Source organism: Physeter macrocephalus, chromosome 5 (assembly GCF_002837175.3).
Source record: "Physeter macrocephalus isolate SW-GA chromosome 5, ASM283717v5, whole genome shotgun sequence".
NCBI classification, from domain to species: domain Eukaryota; kingdom Metazoa; phylum Chordata; class Mammalia; order Artiodactyla; family Physeteridae; genus Physeter; species Physeter macrocephalus.
The window spans coordinates 15852950-15868713 of NC_041218.1; the positions used below are offsets into that span (position 1 = coordinate 15852950).

General features: G+C 44.3%; 1 protein-coding gene across 4 annotated transcripts in view; it reads left to right on the plus strand.

The window, feature by feature from the left end:
• The first annotated feature begins 1177 nt into the window (after positions 1-1177).
• Positions 1178-15764, plus strand: part of CREB3L2 (cAMP responsive element binding protein 3 like 2) — a 121317-nt gene continuing 106730 nt past the window's right edge. Inside the window, exon 1 of one of the 4 annotated variants that reach the window (XM_024129368.1) lies at positions 1178-1678. In XM_024129368.1, coding sequence (XP_023985136.1) covers positions 1577-1678 — 102 coding nt within the window. In that variant the 5' untranslated portion in view covers positions 1178-1576. Of the gene's footprint in view, positions 1679-10111; positions 10327-15764 lie in introns of those variants that run through there. The other 3 variants (XM_024129374.3, XM_055084811.1, XM_055084812.1) reach the window with 3 other exon arrangements.

Genomic DNA, 15764 nt, shown 5'->3' on the forward strand with positions numbered 1-15764 from the left:
CTTAAAAGGAGTCTGACGCAATATTGTAAAGTAACTATACTCCAATAAAAATTAATTTAAAAAAAGAAAAAAAAAGGAGTCTGAAAGGAGGAAAAAAAATCACAAGTTGAGGGAAAATAATTTAGAAGAGGCTATCTCTTTTCCAATCTACACAGGCCTGGTGGTCTGTCCCCGGCCCATCTCTCAGGCCACCTCTCCCCTCACTCACTCCCTGGCACCTCAATCCGCAGCCACACTTGTCTCCTTGGCTGTCTGTAAAACACCAGCTTCTCCCCAAACCTCATTTCATTCAGGTCTGTTCCCAAACGTCACCTACCCAGAAAGAACTTCCCTGATTGCTCTCTAAAATAGCATCGATCTGCCCCATCCTCTTACCTTGCTTTGATTTTTCTTTATAGCAGTTACCAGTTTCTGACATTATACGTTTCTTTCTTTACCTGTTTATTGTCTGACTGTTCCACTGAGGTAAAATCTCTATGACCTGGAAAAGGAAGCCGTTGGCTCTTTTCAACAATGTCTGTTGGGTAAATAAAAGAAAAAAATAGAAAGGAGAGCCCATAAAAAACACTTCAGGAGAAGAGCCTAACAGAAAGCGAGAGAAAAACCTGAAGCACAAGCAATTACAATTTGCCAGATATGTGCTAACATGAATTCATGCATAATAGGGAATATTTATATTTGTGTGTAATATGTGACTTATTTTTAAAAAATCCTTAAAGACTCAAATGAGCTAAACTACTTGAAATTATTTAGGACAGTACGTAAACCAGCCCTCCCAGCAGCACTCTCTCCCTCTGGACGCGCGCGCTAATTTCTCTGGATTCTCAGGCGACTGAGCGCACCCTCCCTCTTATAAAATGTATTCTTGTCGCTATTTGATTGGCTGTCCCTCCCAGGCGCTCCTTCCTCATTGGTTGCGTCCCCAGTCCATCACTCTTGGGCTCAAGCACTCCGTTTGTCTGCTGCCGCAGACCTCGGCTGCCGGCGGTACTAAAACCGGAGTAGCTCCCCGGTGACGTCAAAGGCGCTGCCCGCCCACATTCCAAAGCCTGGGCGGAGACTTCTCGCTGCCCCTGCCTCTGGACGGAGAGCAAGACTTATGATTGGGTAGGGCGGGAGAAGTGAGCATCCGATTGGTCCCCGCCCTGGAGGGAGGAGGAGTCATAGCTGTGTCCTGGAGCGGAGCTGAGGAGCTCTGGGGAATCTCAAAGTTTGTGTCTGGAGCAGTAGTGGAAAGTGAGCTTATTGGGAAGGGCTTTTCTTGGGATGAGTACTGATCTCCTGCCTTTATTTTGGATACACACCCTGCTCTGTTCTCCTCAGCCTTCGGTCTGATCTCTAGACAGTCTGTCTCCTCTGGGGATTCTCAGATCCCCGAGGACTCTGGACCGGAGCCCTTGGCAATTCTCTCTCAGGCAGAGGAGCGAACGTTTTCCTTCCTAAGTGCATAAGCTACACGCATACGCACACACACACACACACACACTCACGCAGAGGCGGATCTCGCCCTCCGAGGCCGCCCTACCCGCTCCCCTCCTGCCCTCAGCATCCTCGGCCCAGCGCGCCTCGGACCACCATGGAGGTGCTGGAGAGCGGGGAGCAGAGCGTCCTGCAGTGGGACCGCAAGCTGAGCGAGCTGTCAGAGCCCGGGGAAACCGAGGCTCTCATGTATCACACGGTGAGGACTTGGCGGGGCGGCGAAGGGGCGGCTTGAGAGGGGGAAGTGTCATCAAAGGAACAGCTCGGGACAGGGAACTGGGAAGGAAGTATTTGGGAAGAGTATGCCCAGAATGGAGAGATCTGGGGAGAGGTGTGGTTTTTCTAGCTGAACAGTGAAGGTGGGCCGCTGTCTCTTTTAAACTTTTGATAATAGTAACGACGCTTTGTATTCCTTCAGCAACTTATACTCTTTTCCCCGAGGGCTTTTCACATATGCTATATCATTTCCTATTGCGCTGTAAAGCTGGAGAAGGGGTAGATGTTTTGATAATCTGCCTCTGTTTAGTTTGCTACTAATTTTTGTGGGAAGATTTTTTTAAAACTGGGCAAAATAAAGTAGCATTTTCTTTCCTTCGCAGTCATATTCTCTCTTTCTCTTCCTTTACTTTCTTATTTGAATTTTAGGAAGTATACCTGTGTGTGTGTGTGTGTGTGTGTGTGTGTGTGTGTGTGTGTGTTTGTGTGTGTGTTTTGAAAAAAGTTCCCTTCATATTAGGAAGAAGACTACTGTATTTGGCTCCTTTAACTGTTCAGCCAAGAAATCTGCTTCCTCCTTCTTCAGAGGAAAGATCAGCAAAGGAGAATGGAAAATCTGAGGCAGTGCATATTTCAGAAAGGCTTTGGAGAAGGTGGGACAGCTCACCAGTTCCTTGCTCAGTCTTATGCCCCAGAGATCCCTTTGGGCATTAAACTGTCACAGAGCACACACATTTCTTATAAAGTTTTCAATTTCAAGTTTTTGGTATTAAATTTGCAAAATGAAATTTTGTTTCCAACAACCAGCACTGATAATATGACTTTATTGTGAGATCTCTTTGTTTCTTTTTTACAAACGCAGAGTTTGTACAGAGAGAGACACTAATGAGAAAATGAGAGGCTTGGCTATTTCCCCTTCATGATTCTTTTAATGGAGTCAGTGCCAGGATATTTGAAACTTTTGCAAAATGGCCTGCAAGCTCCACCCCTTTGGCCTTTGCCTCTGGCTGACGTTATTTTGGGAAAAGGGATGAGGGCCTCCCTGTGATTCCCACCAAGGCATTTGTGGTGGCTGAGAATGGCTTGTTGAAAACATGCTGAGTGCAGGGCAGAGAGGTAGTGGAAGTTCATGCAGGGTCAAAAGCCAGATGTGTGGTGTGATCTTCTGAGCTTTGCTCACTGAGTCTGTCCCGAGGACACCACACGTGGGCTGCCTTTGGATTGGGGGCCCAGATGTGCTTCCCGTTGCCAGGACAGAATTCAGAGAACGCTGGCCCTCAAATATCTTCTGATAGTATCTCCAGATGTTTCTCCTGACATAGGCCACATTTTAATCATTGGCGAGGGGCAGCTCTTCTCTTTTGTTCTCACGAGTGCTGTGAAAATGTCTCATCCCACAGCTGTAATGCTTTGGGGTGTCTTTCAGCTGGTGGGATGAATTATGCACAGCATCCACATTCCCTTTCTCAGGCCTCATGACTTGCATTTGTGAGATCTTATGCCAGGGTTTGAGATGCTACCCGTGACTGTGACATTAACTTCAGGCAGGACCGCTTGCACCGGCTCTAACTGACATCTTTATGCACAGTTTCAGGGGTAGAGACCTTAACTTCCTTTTGGTAGCAAGGGCTTAGTTTTTCTATGTCATTGTAATGAAGCAGTGATGGGTGGTTATTTTTCTTCTAATTTAATTTTTTTAAAATTACTTTTATGTATGCCACTTAGGGACGTGTTTCTCTTCTGGGCAGCTCACTCATATAAAATGCCACTTGTCATTGCTGCAAGCCGTGGCCCACAAACTGAGTATATGAATTAGTGTTGAAAGACGTATTGGATTTGGTAGCACAGGCAACTGGGTTATATTCCTTCTAAACTAAGGGGAGTTTGGCAGAGATTTGAAAATAGATAACTTTCCCATCTGTTTCTCGAACTCTGTTGGGTATCCAGTTGCAGAGCTGGTTATTATTGCCATTTGTCCATAATGAGAAATGGCCTGACCTCCAAGTGGAAAAAGGATGGCCTGATGATGCATTCACTCACAGATGTATTTGTTCTTTCAGTGAATGGTCATTGAAGAGCTTCTATGTGCGAAACACTGTTCTAAGCAGTTGGGATACATCAGTGAACCAAAAAAACCTCAAAATTCTTGACCTTGAGAAGCTTACACTCTAGGCCTGAAGTAGGGGAGAAGGTTATCTCAGCAGGATGAAAAGCCAGAGCAAAGGCTCTAAGGTGGGAGTGTGTCTGGCATGAGCTTATGGTAACGTCACCTTCTGTTTTAGATCCCCCCATTTTTGTCAGTTTTTTTCTTGTAAAAATGCAGGTTACTTCTGAGGCAGAGTGCCTGTTTTTGGAATGGCCCGATGAAACTTTCCAAGTTGAGTGGATTAGGCATCACATAGGGAGTGGAGAGCCTGCAGGGAGGGTAAGGTACAAATGTAAGCTGGGAAATTGGTAAGATAGTATAGCTACCATCTATTGTATGTTTATTATCTGAAAGGGAGGGCTGGCTTCATGGGTCTGCCACCTGCGCAGTCCCACAGGGCCCCACACTTTGATGCTCTGCTGTCACCATCTTGAGATCCTCAATAATTTTTGAGCAAGGGCCCACATGTTTGCATTTTGTAGCAGGTCCCATAGATTATGTAGCTGGTCCTCATGAAAGGCATTGTACTTAGTGCTTTACAAAAATGATGTATCAGTGGGACTTCCCTGGCGGTTCAGTGGTTAAGACTCCGAGCTTCCACTGCAGGGGGCACAGGTTCCATCCCTGATCCTCGAACTAAGATCCCTCATGCTGCAGGGCACAGCCAAAAAAAAAAAAAAAGAGAATATCTCAATGATCCAATGAAGGAGTCGTTTTACAGATAAGAAAACTGAGGCTTAATGAGTTTAAGTGACTTGGTAAAAGGTCATTTAAACTCAAGTCTACCTGCCTCCAAAGCCCAAGCTCTTGCCCACTATGCTGTATGAATGAAGGATCCAGACTTAAAAGGAACTGAGTCAGAGGACGGGGAGTCAGAAATTGCTGAGTCTGAAGGCAGCTAATATTTAACGGAGGTGGCATTGCAGCCACCAACCCTTCCTAGCATGATCACTCTCTTTGCTCTAAATAGGGATTTAGCTACCACACGCATGATTGCTAATGCTGTTTTAGCAAAACTGTCACCTACCTGATTTTAAAAATATAGAAGTTGCCCGAGGCTGGGATTGTCACATCTCCGAGGCGCCTTCTGTGAGCCATCAGGAGCAGTGTTTTTCTCATTTGGTTAGTTATGAAGAAAACTTCTGGGTCCAGAAGGACAAAGGCTTAGAGGAGACAGTTTCAAAGTCTATAAAATAATGAACCACACAGAGCGAATTTGGACTTGATCATTAGATCCTGAATTATTAGAGCTTTGGGCTTCCTCTGGAGGCTGAAAAAATAGTTCCCATACAGATGATGAGATACAATTTTAAATCAGTGAGTAGTACATTTAGGAAAGCTATTGCTTCTAGAGTGGATACAAGCTAAAACTGGTTTCAGAAAAGATGGCAGATATAAAAATGAGGAGTGTATATATTATGGTTTCAGATCATTGCAAGAAGCCTTGTCCCTTCCCCTAAACCTGCCAGGATGTTGGATGTTTCTAACATTCATGTGTGTTTCCTGTAAGATTCTGTGCAAATTACATTTCTGGGAATTTACTGTGGAATTTTGCAATTTAAAGAGCAAAACAGTCTATAAATCTTATCTATGTATATTATTACATGCACTGACTATATCTGGGCAGATGCTCAAGAAACAGATGGCTGATGTTTTTCTGGTAAGGGGACTTGAGGGACTAGAGGTCAAGAGAGGGAGGGAGGGAGAGGGAGTTACTTACACACTATCCCTTTCGTACTGTTCAAACTTTTACCACCTGAAAGTATTTAGGAAATGAAAAATGACAACTTAAAGGCACCACATAAAACTGGACTAGAGGTAACTTTAGCCTGCATTTCCTTGGGGAGAGAGGGGCTTCTGGTGCTCACTCAAGACCACCAGAGTTGGCGGAGGCCTTGGGTAATGAATAGAGGAAGCAGGAGTGCTTGCTGGAAAAGGGCTTTGAGGATGGAGGATTAACAGTGGGTTTGTGTATGATAAACCTCGTGCTCTTGGTAATTTTCTTACAGCTCAGTTTAGCAATCTGGAAAAGAGGGATTTCATCCATTTTTGCAATGATTATTTTTTCTTTGCAAAGATAATGACAGAGGTTCTGCTTGGTATTTCATTTTATTTTATTGAGGTATAGTTGATTTACAATATCGTGTTAGTTTCAGGTGTACAGCACAGTGATTCATTTATATATATATATATATATATTTTTTTTCTTTTTCCGATTCTTTTCTATATTTTTTTTTCTTTTTCCGATTCTTTTCCCTTATAGGTTATTACAAAATGTTAAGTATAGGGTTTCCCTGGTAGCGCAGTGGTTGAGAGTCCGCCTGCCGATGCAGGGGACACGGGTTCGTGCCCCGGTCCGCGAAGATCCCACGTGTCGCGGAGCGGCTGGGCCCGTGAGCCATGGCCGCTGAGCCCGTGCATCCGGAGCCTGTGCTCCGCAACGGGAGAGGCCACAACAGTGAGAGGCCCGCGTACACCAAAAAAAAAAAAAAAAAAAGTTAAGTATAGCTTCCTGTGCTATAAGAAGGTCCTTGTTGGTTATCTATTTTACATATAGTAGTGTGTATCAGTTAATTCCAACCTCCTAATTTAGTTCTGCTTCTTTTAAATACTAAATTCATGTAAATCCAGTTCTTTGTAGAATTATTAGTGGTTATGCGCTTAAATTTTATGTCCAGTTGGTTCTTAAAATGAAATGACTGAGCCCAGAGGGTGGTAGGTGGGGTGTTAAGGGTAGGTTCCACCTGCCTGGTGAGCGGATGTGAAGGCCATCTGGCTTCCACATCCATCGTGATTGCCGGAAGGTGGATGGCTGATCTGAGCGGCTGGTGGTTTCCCCTTCTGCTCCGCGGCCCTGAGACTTGATAGGGCTCCCGTGGGATATGGGAGCTTTTGGTTTGATGTTCGCCTCCTATTGTTGGCCTCTGGCCAGATTCTGAGTGGGACCCTGGGTCCTTGTGGCTTGAGAAGTCATTACTTCTGGTCACCTGACCTCCACCAATTTAATAAAGGTAGTAAGTTCCAGTAGGAGACAGAATTTTGAAGTCAGTATAATTTGTCTTCAAGGCCCTACTTCACCTTTCTTCACCTTCACTCCTTTCATGTTTCCCTCGCTTCTTGGACCCCAAGTTGCTCGCTGTAATGGTGTTCTCTTTCCAACTCCTCCTCTTTAATTTTGTTCTCAGGAAAGATTTTTAAGCTTACACTAAAAATTTCAATATTAGTAAAGCTAAACATATGACCCCTAAATGGGCATTTGTATTTAACAATAACTTCTTGAATCTCTAAATGGAGAACTTTAGGCAATGGCCAGGTAGTAGGGGAGGAGTATTTGGGGAACTGGGGGGAGCTCTCACTACCCCTCTGCATGTGGCCCCTATTCATAAGGTGGCCTTGCATATATGTTGCTGATTTAGCTATGATCTAAAGAATTTTCATTGTTTTGGTGAAAAATCTTTGACTCAATTAGATTATTGTCTCTGAAATTGTTCTCATTGTGTTAACACGGGTTGGGGGAAGGTGGGCTTGGGCACAGTTCTGAAAGATGAGAGGGCAGTACTGAGTTTTGCACTTGCCCTCTTTCTTGAGTGATCCCTGAGTGATAATATCCTATTGAGCTCTGATGTGAAGTTGCTCTGGCAGGAGAAATGAGGCACTGCATCTAGATTAATAATTGAATTAAATGACAATGCTTGCCGCTGCGAGTAACTGAAAACCGATTCACATTGCTTACACAATAAGTGAATTATTCTGTCACGTTGCAAGATGCCTAAAAGTATAGCTACATGTTTGGCTGATTCAGCAGCCCCTCGGTTCATCATGGACCTAGATTCCATCCATCCATATGCAGGTTTCATCTTCAAGTTGGAGGCAACCAGAAGGCAACTCATAGCCATATGAGTTTCAGGTGTTCAAATAAAAATGACAATATCCAAAGGGAGAAGAGAGGTTGTGTCTTTCCTGTGTCCTTTTTTAAGATGGAAGAAACTTTTTTTAGATGCCTACCAGCTGATTTCTCTTCGAGCTTTATTGTCAAGGATTGTATCACATCGTCATTTCTGAACCAATGGCTGGAAAGGGATTTACCTGATTGGCTTAGATTAGTCATGTGGGAATGGAGGAGCTATTGGAGCCTCAACCAGCATGACCATGTGTAATGATCACTAGTCAAATAGTCTGAGTTGGCAGACCTTTCCTTCACTAAAAGGTGTGTTCATTTAGCTAATGGCTGTTTTTCTCACAAAGGTGGGCTAGCTAATGGAAAATGTTTTAAAACATTTAAGCATGGAATATCTCTGCAATGCATGCAAAGGCTATCATGGAGGGGGTACTGCCGTGTCCCAACTCACGAATGAGGAAATGTAGAATTAACTATATTATCTGAACTCTCTGCGTCAGGGTCAAATATCAGGGCTGGAGGTAACTAGCTGAGCCTGTAATCGCGATCACGGTGCAAGACAAGAATGAGTTTTTCTGTGCCAGGTCCACACAACCTCATCTCCGCAGGCAGAGAGCTGAATGCCATTTTTCAAAGAAGCTGTTTTTCCAGTTGCATATGGCTATTCAAACACTGATAAGGTCAGAGTGTGCCTGTTTGCAGCTTGAACTGCCGGCCTCAGCCCTGCGGGGCTCTGACCTGTCTGTGGACTGTCTTGGGGCACATGGCCTTAGGCTTTGGCTGGGAGTTTGGTAGGACTGAGGGCCTAGGGCTGCAGAGTGTCTGCATTGCTTGTCAGTGATTTTATGAATGAGGGAGTAGCGTTTACATTCCCTACCTCAGTAGAGTCAAGCCTGAAATGAAATGGTGAGATTCACCATTGGTATCAACCTTGAGTCTATTCCCCCTTCTCCCAGCTCACCACATGCTCTCCGGCTCTTCCAGGTGAAGCTCCAAGTGACCTCATATTTTCCCTGAATGGAATTGTCTAGGTTACCGACAAGGCACATAGGAGGTGATGGCCCCTTTTATCTATGGAGAATCTGAGGCCTCGAGCAAAAAAGAGACCTCAGCTGGAACACAAGCTTCTTGAAGGCAGGGGACATGACTGTCTTTTCTATACTCCCAAGCACAGGATGCTCAGAGATATGTAATACTTGCCTGATGCACAATTACGTAGAGCAAGGCAGTCTTGGAGAATGAATAAGCTCAGTGGCCTTGCTCTCTTTTGTTAATGTATTTTTTTAAAACTCTGGATGCTTGGAAATGCCTCTGCAAGTCTGAAAAGTTAATATGAAAGTGACTTGGGTAGTCTGATGTCAATAACTTTCCTTGTTTAGTTTTGAGACCCAGATAGGAGGGAGGATGATTCTATAATAGTCCCAGTTTCCGCTAGAGTAGAGTTGAAGGCAGCGTTGTGGAAAGGGTATGCCTTCGAGCCGGGCAGATTTGGAATCCAGGGCCACTGGTTCTCTGGTGACCTTGGGCAAGTAACCTCTCCTCTTTGGGTCTCAGTTTCTTCACATGTCACTGCCTAGCCCACAGTGTACACACTTTTTCACCCTCTCCCCTAAGTCAAATGTCTTCTTTCTGGGGAAGAGGTATCCCCACCTCAGGAGTCTGATATCATTCAGGAAGTACAAGGGACCTGTAATTATTCTCTCTCAGGCATCTTCATTTCCTCTCCTCCCCAGCTTCTGCCTTCTGCTGTAAACACAGGTCTCTGCCTTGAACACATGTTTGCCAGATGCTGTTGCCCCTCTTTGCTCTGCTTGTTTTTTCTCTCTTATTTACTGCCAGGTTTTCTCAGACAAGTAGTCAATAGCTACGGCCTCCATTTCCTCAGTTTTTACTTCTGCCTCCTGTATGTTCTGGTTCCTACTGCTGCCTGAAGGTTCTCCAACTTCTCTCTAACCACTCCATCCTTCCCTGCAAGGCCTCATGGGAACATTTGGCAATACTGACCGACCACGTGTTCATCTCGTAACTCGCTCTTGCTTTGGCTCCCATGATACCCTGGGAGGCTTAGATTTTCCTCCTTTGCTGGCTGCATTACCACCTGTTAAATGTGAGCATTTGGTACTTGGTCTTGTGTTCTCCCTGTACACTCTCCTGGGCTCCTCCATCAACTTCAATACAGCTGGTTCTCAGATCTTTACATCTGTTAGTTGTCTGTGGATGGAAACTGGGAGGTCTTTGGAATATGACCCAAGATCTTCTGGGCCCTCGTGAGCTGTAGAGTGGCTCTGGCTGGGTAACCTTTGAATCTTCCTGATGCTTTACTTTGAGAAGAGCTGAGAACACTTTGATCCCCTTATCACCGCACCCCTGTTTTCTCAGGGGATGTTTTGTGACTCAGCTCTCCTGCAGTGTAAACCCAAGAGAGGCTCATGAGTCATTGCTGGGACACAGCTGTTTCTTGAGTCAGTGTCACTCATCAGATGCAGGCTGTGTTTTGACTGGGTTCATACTTATTCTTCAGCTTGGGAAGCACTTTTTTGGTGTTCTGCGGTGGTGTATCCAATTTTTTTCTAGGACTGAGTGGAAGGTCAGTGCAAAAGTCAGATATAAGTTCTTAGATCTTGTACCGTTGATCCTTCTGGGGTGTATAGCTGCTGTCGAGCTCAGTTACAGTTGCCTGATGTTGAATTGCCTGCCCTTGAGTTGCTCTATTCTGGTGTAATTTATTTATCTAAACTTTATTGACTTTACTGAAGAGCTTTTAAAGAATCGAGACGGGTGACACTGAGCCACTCAAATTTGTATGCCTGCTTCTTGTTAGAAGTATCCTGGAAGAGAGTTTTTCTTTGGAAAAACTCATTGTAGTACAAGTTACTTCACATCCTCCATCTCAGTTTATCCTGCTGTAAAATGCTGCATTTGTGTTATGGTCCCAGAGGTTCCTTTTAACTCCAAAATTCTGTGCTGAGTATCATGCTGTCACCCTTGAAAGTCTCTGATCTTTAAAAAATGGGTGATTTAAAACAACAACAAAGGTCAGTTGATTACCTCTTTCCTTTGGGCACTCAGTTGGCGGGTATAGTTTTGCATTTTGTAGCCTCTGTTTTCTGACTTAAAAACCTTGCTTCAGTAAAACCCAGACAAAATAAAGAATGGAAAAACAGAGAGACACAGAGGTAGGAAACATTTTTTTTTAACATCACACACACACACACACACACACACACACACACACACACCCGTCTTCAGACTTCTTGGCAAATTAGAGGAGTCTGGGGAAAAAAAATCTACAAACAGTTTTCTAGTCGTCTGAGTGGAAAATATTGGTTTTTTAACATTTCATATCTTGGAAATGTCTGAATAGTTTTTGTTTAAAGGGAAATTCCTTTTGGCTGAGAAAGAGCCTGCAGGATTCAAACTGATAGGGTGATTTTTTTAGGAAACTTGGAGGAAACAAGGATTTCTGATGAAAATGCTTTCTCACTAGCCAATTGTGTCAAACAGACATTTAAATCCAAGGTTACCAGTCATAGCATTTGAAAGATTCAGCCATTAACTCCTTCCTTCCCCTCGCTTCCTGTCTGTACATCCTGGGGAAATATCTCTCATCACTGGTCCTTCCTCCAATTTGAGGAACTTAATGAACTGCTTTTCTAAACCTGTGCATGTTCTAGGCAGGAGGATATACATTCTTGACCTTGTGGTTCTCCCAGCAGAGTGGGAAGGGAGATATGTAAAGAAGTCATTAAATCACAAGTCATTAAATATCTGGTGTATATCTTGCTTTAAAGCTGTGTTCAAAGTATTTCTGGCGCACAGAGGGTGGAACAAGAGATCTGAAGGAGATGAAGAGTTGGAGAGCCTCTCACTGAAAAGGTGATATTTGCATTGGGTCCTGAAGTATAAATAGGAGTTCTCCAGGCCATGGGAACAGCACATACAGAGTAGGAATGTATAAAATGTCATAGTTGATTCTGGGAATCCCAGTGGTTTTATGTAGTTTCGAGTAGGATGCTCTGTGGGGAGTGTTGGGAGATATGATAAGATCATACAAGGTTTGCATGCTTTGTTAACCATTTGGATATTCTTTTGTGGGCAGTAGTGTGGGAAGCTTTTAAGACCTTTAATAAAAAAGAGACAGGGAGAGAAGTGTGTTTTGGAAAGGAAACCCTAGTGTTTATGAAGTATGGATTGGAGGGGAGGATTAATGGCAGCAAGATGATCTACTGGCCGGCTATTTCATCCATGAAGTAGAACAAGGCACCGTGAGGGCCTTGAACCTGACAGGGAGCAGCACATGAATACAAGAAAGGGTTGGGAGCTGGGCGTGAAGACTTGGTGGCGGTGGGGCATGCGAGGGATATGGGAGGCGTCACGGTTTCTGATGTGGCACACTGAGTTGACGGTGCTGCCCTTCGTGCAGGAAGATGAGTTTGCTGGGGGATATGATGGGTTCAGTTTTGGACATGGTGATTCTGATGTGTTCATGGCACATTCAGGAGAGGTACCTGAAAGGCATTTGGAAACATAGGTCTGGAGTTCTGGAGAAGGGTCTGGAAATGTAGATTTGGGTGTTATGAATCTCGTGGGGGAGAAGTGAAGCCAATAGTCCTAATAAGATAGTCCAGCGAGGTCAGGGGGAGAGTGAGGTGTGTGAGAGCAAAGCTGAGAATGAAGCCCTGGGGACACTGGAAGCGTTAGCAGGGGAAGAGAAATCTGCAGATGGAACTCAGAAGGAATCAGCAGAAAAAGTGGAGAAAATCCAGGAAAATCCAGGATCCAAAGAGGGGAGGGTTGCTACGGAGCCGTCAAGATAAAGAAGGGCTGAGTATGCTCTTCAGCTGCCGGCCAAGCACTGTGTGGTGTTAGCTCAGGGCGGGACCGTGTCCTGGAGCCTCAGAGGTCCCCCGAGGGTCTGGACCTGTGGGCATGCTCTGTGGCTTTGTGCCTAGGGAGTGCAGGCCTTGCTTCCAGGCAAGAGCAGAAACTGCAGAAAGGCAGGTGCTGGGAGTAAATATGCACTGGTAGATAATATGTACAATAGTACCTCTTTCTTTCCTTTTGTTTTTGTAAAGTCAGTCCTCAAAATTGGCCTTGGAGACTGTCCCCGTGCCCGTGCAGTATTATGAAGGTCCTTTCTTCATTCTTCTCTCCACGCTGAATCCACCTATTCCTGATGTCCTTCTCATGAGCGAGGAGTAGTTTGTGCCTGGGTCCCTTTGTGCACGTGTCATTTAGGAGTCTTAGGCTTTGGGGCATGCAAAAGGAGGGTCTCTGGACTCATTAAATCTGTATAAGTCAGTTTCTGCTGACTTCCCACTGAGAAAGTATCGAGTGGACCCAGTGGTTGCCAAAGATAAGTTTGATCACAGAGACATCAACGATATTCACATGTTAGGAAAACAGAAAAAAGACAAATTGACCCCACTTTAAATGACATAATAATAGGGGCAGGTGAGGACAAATGGTTTTGTAATAAGAATATGAGCCCGAGGGCTTTCCAGTGGAACACTAAAGTAAATGATGCCGCTTCAAAGAAAATGTGCAGCTCCAAGCAGTGCCTGGGTTTCAGGCCCTACAGAGGGGACTCTGGAGGGCACCCTCCAGTCCTCCCCGTACCCCCTGCATTATGGGGCTCGATTCTACCTTTGCTCTCTGCTTCCCTGTATCCAGGATGTTGCTTTCATGGCCCTCAGCCCTCCTGGGGAGATGAGGAACAGGAATGGGAGGAGAACTCTGACCCCAGGACTGAAGTTGGGCCCAGGAAACAAGGGGGTGTAGAATAAGGAGAATTCTGCTTTCCGACTGACTGCACAGGGAGGAAGCGGGCGGCCCTTCTCAGCCCAGAGCAGAACAGACTCCTGTGAGGTGACCCCGAGCTGAGAATTCACCCAGCACAGTTCAGCTACAGTGTGGGTTAAGTTGGTCTCTTGGCTGACTGGGAACCGATTACTTTTAAAAAATATATATACTCTTTTCCTTTATGGTTTTTCATAGGATATTGAATATAGTTCCCTGTGCTATAGAGGTAGGACCTTGTTGTTTACCCATCCTATATAAAATAGTCTATATCCGCTAATCCCAAACTCCCAGGCCTTCCCTCCTCCACCCACTCCCCCTTGGCAACGGCAAGTCTATTTTCTACCTCTGTGAGTCTGTTTCTGTTTCATAGATGGGTTCATTTGTGTTGTATTTTAGATTCCACATGTAAGTGATATCATATTTGGTATTTGTCTTTCTCTTTCTGACTTACTTCACGTAGTATGATAATCTCTAGTTGCATCCATGTTGCTGCAAATGGCATTATTTTGTTCTTTTTTATGGCTGAGTAGTATTCCATTGTATATATGTACTACATCTTCTTTATCCGTTCATCTATTGATGGACATTTAGGTTGTTTCCTAAATGTGAATAGTGAATCGTGCTGCTCTGAATATACGGATGCATGTGTCTTTTTGAATTATAGTTTTGTATGAGTATATGCCCAGGAGTAGGATTGCTGGATCATATGGTAATTCTATGTTTAGTTTTCTGAGGATTCTCCACACTGTTTTCCATAGTGGCTGCACCAACTTACATTCCCACCAACAGTGTAGGAGGGGGAACCGATTACTTTAGATCATGTTATTTCAATAACAATATGTCTTGTGAGTTTGAAGCACCTGTGTTACAAACTTAAAAAAAATAGCCTTAATTTTTTAAAACAGCTTTAGGTTCACGGCAAAACTGAGCAGAATGTACAGAGTCTCCATACATTCCCTGCCATCCGCCCACCACGCACAACCTACCCCACCATCAACATCCTGCTGTTACAAACTTTTGGAATGTGGATTCATAAACTGGGGTTACCTGTGGCAGCTTTTGACTTTAACTTTGTTTTATGAAATTTGTCACAGCCGAGCTCCCTTTTGTAATCCAACAAGAAGCCAGGTTGGTCCACAAGAGCCTCAAACATATGTGTGTGTGTGTGTATAGGCTGTCCCTCCATGCGCCCCCTGCCCCAACCTCTGCCCGCTTCCATTTACAAATGGCTTAGGAACCGGACATTGTCCTTTGGAAAGGAGGGTGGGATTGAGTGGGGGACATACTGTATTGTTTTGTAATCACAGAACCTGAAGCCGATCTTTGTAGCTATGACTTTTAACTTCCTACTCTGAGATAGTATTCATTTCTGAGGCACTGCCAGGAGTTGTTTTTCTGGTTCTGCTCTGGATTTGCAAGTTTTCTTTCCAGGGCTCTCCTGCAGCCCATGACCTACATTTGGGAGAAGCTGGAAGGCCTGGGGCTGTGGGCTGGAGAGGCCAAGGAGGTCAAGACCAAACCCAGATGGAGACTAACCTGACCCCCTTGGGTTCCAGGGCATCGTGCTCTAACTGAAGGTGCCCAGTGACCCTGGCAATCTTAACGTACACATACGTTTTTGTGTTTGATGAGAAAGGGAGGCAGAGCAGTAGCAGCCAAAAAATCATTTGGTGTTTCAGCTGTGTTTACATATTAGGAACATGAGGTGGTTTTATTTTATTTTATTTTGTTTTTTTTTTTTAACTTCTTTATTGGAGTATAATTGCTTTACAATGGTGTGTTAGTTTCTGCTTTATAACAAAGTGAATCAGCTATACGTATACATATATCCCCATATCCCCTCCCTCTTGCGTCTCCCTCCCTCGATTCCATATATATGTGTTAGCATATGGTATTTGTTTTTCTCCTTCTGCCTTACTTCACTCTGTATGACAGACTCTAGGTTCATCCACCTCACTATAAATCACTCAATTTCGTTTCTTTTTATGGCTAATATTCCATTGTATAGATGTGCCACATCTTCTTTATCCATTCATCTGTCGATGGACAATTAGGTTGCTTCCACGTCCTGGCTATTGTAAATAGAGCTGCAATTAACGTTGTACATGACTCTTTTTTGAATTATGGTTTTCTCAGGGTATATGCCCAGTAGTGGGATTGCTGGGTCATATGGTAGTCCTATTTTTAGTTTTTTTTTTTTTTTTTTTTTTTTTTTTTTTGTGG